At 40.6% G+C, this 8037-nt stretch overlaps 1 protein-coding gene across 1 annotated transcript in view; it reads left to right on the top strand.

Annotated features, from left to right (window-relative positions):
- The window catches only part of DUSP22 (dual specificity phosphatase 22), an 87851-nt gene that overhangs the window by 28307 nt on the left and 51507 nt on the right, over positions 1-8037 (top strand). The window contains exon 3 of the mRNA XM_019521934.1: positions 3216-3298. Coding sequence (XP_019377479.1) covers positions 3216-3298 — 83 coding nt within the window. The remainder of the gene's footprint in view (positions 1-3215; positions 3299-8037) is intronic.

The following is an 8037-nucleotide window of genomic DNA, read 5'->3' as shown; positions in this document are numbered from 1 at the left end:
CTCTGGTGCACATGGGTCTTCAGGAGGCAGCAGTAGCTAGGAGCACCTTTGACCAACTCCATTTGGTGAAAAGGCTCTCACCCGTTTTTTTTCATATTCAGATTTGGCCACCATCATCTGTACTTTTGTACCCTCAAGGCTGGAATATTGCAATGCCCTCTAGGTGGGGCTGCCCTTGAAGACTGTCGGGAAGCTTCAGATGGTGCAGAACATGGCGGCCTGCCTTCCAGCCGGGGTCAATCACCATGAGCATACAATTCCAGGGCTCTGGAGCAGTGGTTTTCAATCTGTGGTCTGTGGACCCCTGGGGGCCTGCAGACTGTCTAAGGCATCTGTGAAAGATGACTATGTTCAAGCAAAAGTGTGTGAATACCCACACTTACAGTTGAAGGGGGTCCACACCTTCACTCAGTTTCCAGTGGTGCACACGGGGGGCAGGGGAAGTTGAAAACTACTGTTCTAGAGTTCCCAGTAGCTTCCTGGGCACAGTTCAAATGGCTGATTTTTGACCTCTAAAGCCATAAAAGGCTTAGGTCCTGTCATATTCTCCATCACAATCCTTGAGGTTGCCCAAGTGCAACTTCCTGCGAATCCACTTGGCAAAAAGGCACAGGAGGTCCTTCTCAGTCATTCCTCATCTCTGGAACTCTTCCTCTTCATGGCCACCAGAGCCCGAACCTGGAGATCTTTTGGGAGCACTGTAAGACCTTCCTATGTGAGCTGGCATTTTGCAATTAAAACTAGGCTATGATATTGGTTAGTGGGCTTCTGTTTTCTGTTTTTATCCTGTTATATAAACAGGACAGTCTTATAAATATGTCTGTTTTTCCTGTTGTAAGCCACTTGGAGCCTGTGTTGGGAAGAGGGGCATAGAAGTTAAACCAAATAAATAACTAAAATACTGGGTAATGCAATTAAAATGCCCGTTCTGCTTTTTGGCTTAGAAAGGGGACTGAAACTTCGTAGTAGAGAGTAATGACTTGAAGTAGGAGGGGCTGATTGATAAGGAATGTACAGGTGATACTATTGTTATTTTTGCACCAAGAACGAGCTGGTTTGAAACCTTTGTGGTCTGTACTCTTTTTATGTATAAAACCAAGCTAACATAGACTGCTCATAAAATTTGGTTTTTTAAAACAGGTGGCCACATTACAGAGAGAAAAAAACCTGCATTTGATACTTGAGGGAAGTCTTTTTCACTAAAGTGGTCAGGAATAAATGAACATAGGCTGAACTTTTTCCCTCTACAAGCTCTCCTTTTAGGTCATGTTCACGCATCTTAGAAGGTTATTATGGGGAAGTCGTAATGTGGTTACAGGCTACTACAGATTCTAGCAGTGCTTTCATGAAGAAACCAAGCTTTTTCTTTAAAATGTCTACCACCACATTTTCAGTGGTCTCAATCAGGAGTCTAGTTCTGAGCATGTCAGTGCTTGTAGTCAAATATCCAAGACTGAAAGCCATCTTGTTATAGTCAATGCACTTAGATATGTTTTATCTTAATTAAAGATGTAGTCTGGTACTGTTCCCCTGTTAAACCTTATTCATTTTTTTTAATGTAAATACTGGCCAAATGTCAAACGAGTTGATGATGATCTATATGTACACACTAACTAAATGTGTTACGTTCTCCTTTGGTGGCTAGTTCGCAGGGAGCAAAAAGACAAAACTGCTACTTGCTGTCAATAGATCCTTGTCTCAAGCATTAGACTGTTTTTTTGGTGAAGGCTATAAGTTCAGTGACAGCTGAGGACTGTTAAACATGTCCAGCAAGGACTCTTATTCTGTTTGACAGTGTCACTTGGTGTGAATGTATTTGTGTATAATGTACTAGAAATGCACGATAGTCCCAACTATGTTATGAAAATTTAGTTGGGATTACCACATCATCCAGAGAAAAATAGTTGAAATGGGTATATCAAAATTCAGAAATTCTTCGAAGTTTCTATGAATTTCCTCTCATTTTGCATCCCATGGAGATAGTACTAATCTTTTCAATTTCAGTATTGTTGGAGTGCTGTTGTGCCCAGGAAGGATATGGGAGAAGCAAGGATTTTTGTGGGTGACATGCTTTCAAATCCAGTGCTGCCGCCTTCAGGTCTAATCTACATTAGTTCGGTATTAGATATCTCTTGTATTTTCATGATCTCTTGAATCTGGAGAAAGGGATGTTTTAAAAAAAAACAAAACAAAAAACCCAACTTTTTCCCAGTCAGTTTTTCCATGGCACTTTGCAGGTTGACTCAAATGTCTATAAAAACATAACATTGTATGTTCATTAATGTTATATGTGTAGCATATTATTGTGGGGAAGTTTATGTTGAGGATGGCATAGATATTATCATTTTAAAAAGGTATTAGGAGTATTTTTTGTGCCCCTTCATTGGTAAAATCAAATGTCTTTAGTTAATCAGAAATCCTAATAACAAGCCTCAGATGGAGAAGAACAATATAAACAACTCCTTAAAACTGATTTTCTAGTCATGAAATATTATGGCTTCTTTTGGGAATCTCTACCTCCCAGGAGTTGAAGCATATAGCATGTATGTACTTCGGAAATTAGGAATTTCTCCTTTCCTGTGATGCAACTCTCCTGTTTAATTCTGAAAGATTGAGAGATCTCTGTCCTTAAAAATCTTATACTGATCCACTACTTTATATTACTAACCTTGGACCTGGGTCAGTTTGTGGGGTGGATATTGCATTTGGAGGCTGGAGGGAAAACCTCTTGGTAGCAAGTTGATTTTAAAACTACAGTGACTGTTTTGGAGCTGCTTAGTAGCTACAGGATCAAAAAAGTCCTCATGTACCAGGTAGATTAGCTGGTAGAAAGTCAGAATTGTATGATAAATAGAGATTGCCCTGTGGTTCTCACCTGCACATGTGTGATTTGTGTGTGAGATGCAAACTTAATTTTCAGATGCAAAATATGTGAAACTGCTGATTTTTAAGGAAACATTTCCTTATTAACTGAAGCCTGTTCTTAATATAGTAGATCATTTGCTTTGGAGTTAGTTGTTTCCCCCACCCCCTCTTTTAAGATGTGTTGTTTATAGTATAATTATATTTTTATATAATAATTATATTTTGCTTTAATGAAACTTCAGGAAACTAGTGGCTTTCAATATGTGCATGAGAGATAGGAACAAGTTTTTTAGAAACTTTTTTTTTAAAATGATTCTCTCTTCTTTTTTTTTTTTTTCCCTTTATTACAGATGCCAGAGATGCAGAACAACTGAGTAGGAACAATATTACACACATTCTTTCAATTCATGATAGTGCCCGGCCTATGCTTGAGGTAAGGGGGGCCCCAATTTGTGCTCAGGTTAACAAAAACTGCCAACCTGGAGTTAATTTTACACTCTTAGCCATCAACATTTAGCAGTGACTTTCTTATTTTCTCCTGGAAACATTTGACAGCGAAGCTTTTATGAGACAGTCCCTTTATTCCAGCAGAAAAGAAATCTAGATAACACAGGAAGATTCAATTACAATGTTTTATAGACAGATATGTTCTTATCTTTATTAGCAATGATTACCTATTTGATATCCCTATAGAAAGTATGGTTAGAACTTCCCACGTTTAAAAAAAAAAAAAAAAAAAACTTTTTTTTTAAAAAAAAAGTTTTTTTTTTTTTTTTTAAAAAAAGATTTTTTTTTTTTTTTTAAAAAAAGATTTTTTTTTTTTTTTTAAAAAAAGATTTTTTTTTTTTTTTTAAGGGGGGAAATTTCTAACAAATTTTTATTTAGGGTAACAAAATAGGTAAATTTTGTAAAAAAAAAAAAAAAATCCTTGTTTATAACAGATAATAGATATTTTGTGTAGGATATTTCCAGTCCTTTTCTGTGTAATAGAAATGTCCAAAAAGGCTGCAGTGGTACAGTTGTATCCCCCTTCTGCTGTTACTGTTACTGTTCCCAGCTGACTCAGGCACAGGGGGTGCCCCACATCTGCTCCTGACTGCCATGGGCTGCAGGGAGCAGCTGTGCAGGCTGCCGCAGCTGGAAACAGTGGCAGCAGTGGGTAAGTTTCATCTTCTTGCACCTGCTCCATGTTATTCCCTCCCTGTATCTTCCACTGGCTGGGAGCAGGCACTGGAAGGAAAAACCTGGCCTGCTGTTCCTGGTTGATGCAGGCATGAGGGAGCCCAAGAGCTGCTCTTGCTTTGCTCCAGCTTTGAGCTTCAGAAAGCAGCTGAGCAGGGTGCTGCGCTCAGTTGGGGACAGCAGGAGCAGTGGGCAGGTTCATCCTTCCAGCACCTGCTCTTGGTCTGCAGGGGACACTGGGGGGTGTGCCCACAAGAGGGGAACAGCCATTGGCAGCAGGAACCTGTGCACTACTGTCACTATCCCTGGCTGAGCCTGGCTCCCTGCACAGCCATTTTCCAGCCTTTTTCAACTGCCCACCCCGAGGTGCCTGTGCGGTCGCTGCCAGCATGGAGCTGATGCCAGAGCTGTGGAGCCCAGCACAGCTGTTTGCAGCCTGCCCCCTGCTTGCTTGCTGCAGCTTCCCAGAGCCCAGGCTGGCTACAAACAGCTGCGCCGGGCTCTGGAAGCCCGCCATCACCTCTGTGCCGGGAGCAGGGGAGAGACCGGGGCTGTGCTGCCTTGGGCCCCTCTGTCACTGCCCACTCCAACGCGTGGGTGCACACGCCAATGTGGAGCTGATGCTGGAGCCCAGAGCCTGGCACAGCTGTTTGGAGCCTCCCAGCTGCAGCCACCCCGGGCTCTGGGGAGTTGCTGCCAGCCGGGAGCCCAGGCTGCTCCCAGCAGGCAGCTGGGATGCTGCAAGCCCTACTGGGAGCAGCCCGGGCTCCGTTGCTGGCACCAGCTACCCAGAGTTGGGGCTGGCCGTGGCGTGCCAAGCAAAATGGCCTCATGGCACGTGTGCTGGGGCTTGCCGACTTCTGGTCTAATGCATAATGTAATGATGTCTAACTCTCTTATTTGTACAAGACATAACATCAGTATATTACAAAGCATCCAAATACTTTACTAAGGATGCGTGTGCTGGTGTTTATTTTTCACATCAGGAACCTAAGGCTTGTGGCAGAAAAGTAACTTGCCTAAGGTTGCACAGCAAGCTAGGGAAAGAGCTGGAAACACAATTCAGGTAGCTTGGGTTCTAGTCCAGTAATCTATCCAGTAGACTGGATACTGGATACTGTTGCACCCAAAATACTCATTCAGTTTATACTAGCCATGCTTATCCTTCTGCAAATGAGTCTCTTCCTTTCTCCATCAAACATGACAAAACTTCTCTCAATGAGAGCTGACAACAAAGAAAATGGCTGTTGCTGGAACTGCCTTGTGAGCCAACACAGACTTCTTTGTCTTCTGGAACCTCCACTGATCTGCTTCTTGCTCCCTGCGCTCCCAACAAAAAGGTTCTGTGTATTCACTTGCTGAATAGCTGGTTTATGCAAAAGCTCCCCTTGTTTTGGGTAAATTGGTGAATAGTTCTGGGGCTTTTTAAAACCTCTAACAATAGATATTCAATAACTGGCAGAAGAAGAGTTAAAGGTGAATGAAACATGAAGATCATTTTGGGATACCATACCATGAACTAACCGAGTTTATGCTGTTTATTTTGTTGTTATATATGTTTGATTTTACTGAGGCATGTCTACTGCATGGTAAATCTAAAATGTATTGGGTTTCAAGTCTGCTGTTCGTTGCAGTGATATATAGTTTCATTGACCAAGGAAGATGTATGTCCTTCCTCTGGTGTGCTGCATGTCCTTCCTCTGGTGTGTTAGCTTTTTTAAAATTTATTTTACAGGCCATTACCACGATTTTCTAGTCAAGCTGAAGAAACTACTGATTGCAGGCTCATAGTGCAGTCTTGGTATTCTTTCTGTATAGCTGGCTATGGAAAACAAATGTTAAAACTTTTCCTGAGTTCTTTAAATAGAAAGGCAATCGGGACTTGTAGTAGAGATGATATCTTTTATTAGACCAACAAGATTTTTGCCAAAAAAAATCTTTAATTGCGAGCTTTCGGGCACAAACACCCTTTACCAGGCATTGGAGACAAGATTGTAAAAGTTCTCCTGGGTAGAAATGAAAGTTCATTTTTCATAGGATTTCACATAGGAGTCAATAGATGGAAAACTCCTCTGGGCAGTCAGTTCATAGCTGGTATGAAGCCTCTCTCCTCCTGTGAGGATCTGTGATGATGCAAATTACCTTGAAACAAAGGCAGGAGCAGGATCTCAGGTTTCAGGTGGTCACAGTTGCTTCCTGCTTGGGAAGATGGAAAGAGAATAGCAACAAAACAGAAACAGCAGCAGCAACCTACTTTGCAAGTTGTTTTTGTATTCCGGTCATGGTCTCAATCCAGCATTCACTTGCAACTAAGTAATTAATAAGAATGATGGTTTAGAGAAACATAAGTTGGATTACTTCCTTCTTTATTTACATTAAGAAATATTTTTTGTTAGATTCTGGTTAAGATGCTTTGAACAATGTAGTGGCACTCCTTAAGATACCTCGTTCTTGGAACATGAAAAAAAGTTTAGATTGGTTTCCTTTAAGCCCTTCCTGAACTGTGCTTGGCTTTTAAGGATTAACAGCTTTTTCTATGCAAACAACTTGAGGCTTGCTGTAGTTCCCATGGAAGCTGGTGGCCATGCCAACCATGGTCTTCAGTGGCCTAAAAAGGGCTGAACCCCGGTTCATAATGTTTCCACTAAAATCACCATAAGGTTTGTGAAAGAGCACACAAGAACAATTGCAAAATCAGACCCATAGTAAATATGTATGCAGTAGTTGCCCCTTTAAAAAACACTTTTTACATGATAGTTGAATTTACCACCACTTTCTAGAGAGGGTTTTTTTTTTTGGTTGGTTTTTGGGGTATTTCATGTGCACGAAACAGCAAATATTTTAGCGTCTAAAGTTCTCTCCATATTTTTTTATTTAAATTGTTAAAGTTTTGTTATTAAAGTGACCAATATGGCGCATCATAGTCAGAGCTATATTCAGATACTGGATACTTCTGAAGTATTGAACTGATGCATTATGTCCAAATGATTTTAAATTTTTGCTTATTAGAGAAATTGCGGTAATCACACTACAGTAGAAGGAATACAGTTGCATAGCATAGTTCTTAAGTCTTGCATGTGTGCTTATTTTCAAAGTTTTGATAAGAACTTTTCATTTTGAGACAATGCTTCTGTAGGATTTGCAGCCTATGCTTGATAGCGAGTACCAGAAAATGAGACTAACTAGTCTAGAGACATTGTTCAAGCTGAGTAAAAAAAATAAAATAAAAAAGTAGACAGGCACCATAAATGGTGAGTTCCAATTTGCTATAAATTTTAAATATGCTTTCAGTTTGAATTGTATAAAACAGGGGTGGCCAGCCTACAGAACAGGTGCCACTTGTGGTACAGGCAGCCTGTGTGTGGCACATGGCAGACCAAAGAGGAAAAAGGTGGCACAGTGGCAGATAGAGAACAAAGCAGAGCAGCAGATGGGGCATGGGAAGGGGATCAGAGGGGCATTTGAGGAGGTTGCAGAGCTAATTTGTGGCTTGCCTGCCAAAAAGGTTGGTCCCCACTGGTTTAAAATGTGGTTACTAGGCAGAAAAAGAACACAAATACATACCTTTTTCAATTTTACATTTTTCGTGCCTAAAGTCTTGTGTAGTCTGTAGTATTTAGGACTATGTAAGCTTTATTTTCCAGTAGTTGGGCATATTGGTAGCGGGTAATTAATGAGTTGGTTTTCATTAAAAATGTTTAAAATGTATTCAGGAGCAACCAGTGGAAAAAACAATATATTTTCATTTGGGATTTAATTTCAAAAGTCCCTCCTGGTAAGGTTCAAATTTCTAATTAATAAGATCAGGCGTAGGAAATGATTGATTGGTTTCAAAATGTATATCTGTGCCCAAAAAATTGTTTTATAAAGATGATTTAAAACCCCACTTATATTCTAGTTAGTGTTGTGTTTACAATAAGGCTATAACCCTGCTTTCTAAAGGGCAGGGTGCCATTTATCAGGTGTGTTCTGAAGACCTTGGGATGGGTT

Source organism: Gavialis gangeticus, unplaced genomic scaffold (assembly GCF_001723915.1).
Source record: "Gavialis gangeticus isolate Ggan-Ray unplaced genomic scaffold, GavGan_comp1, whole genome shotgun sequence".
NCBI lineage: Eukaryota > Metazoa > Chordata > Crocodylia > Gavialidae > Gavialis > Gavialis gangeticus.
The sequence above is the reverse complement of the archived record's forward strand: the minus strand, read 5'-3'. Positions and strand labels throughout refer to the sequence as shown.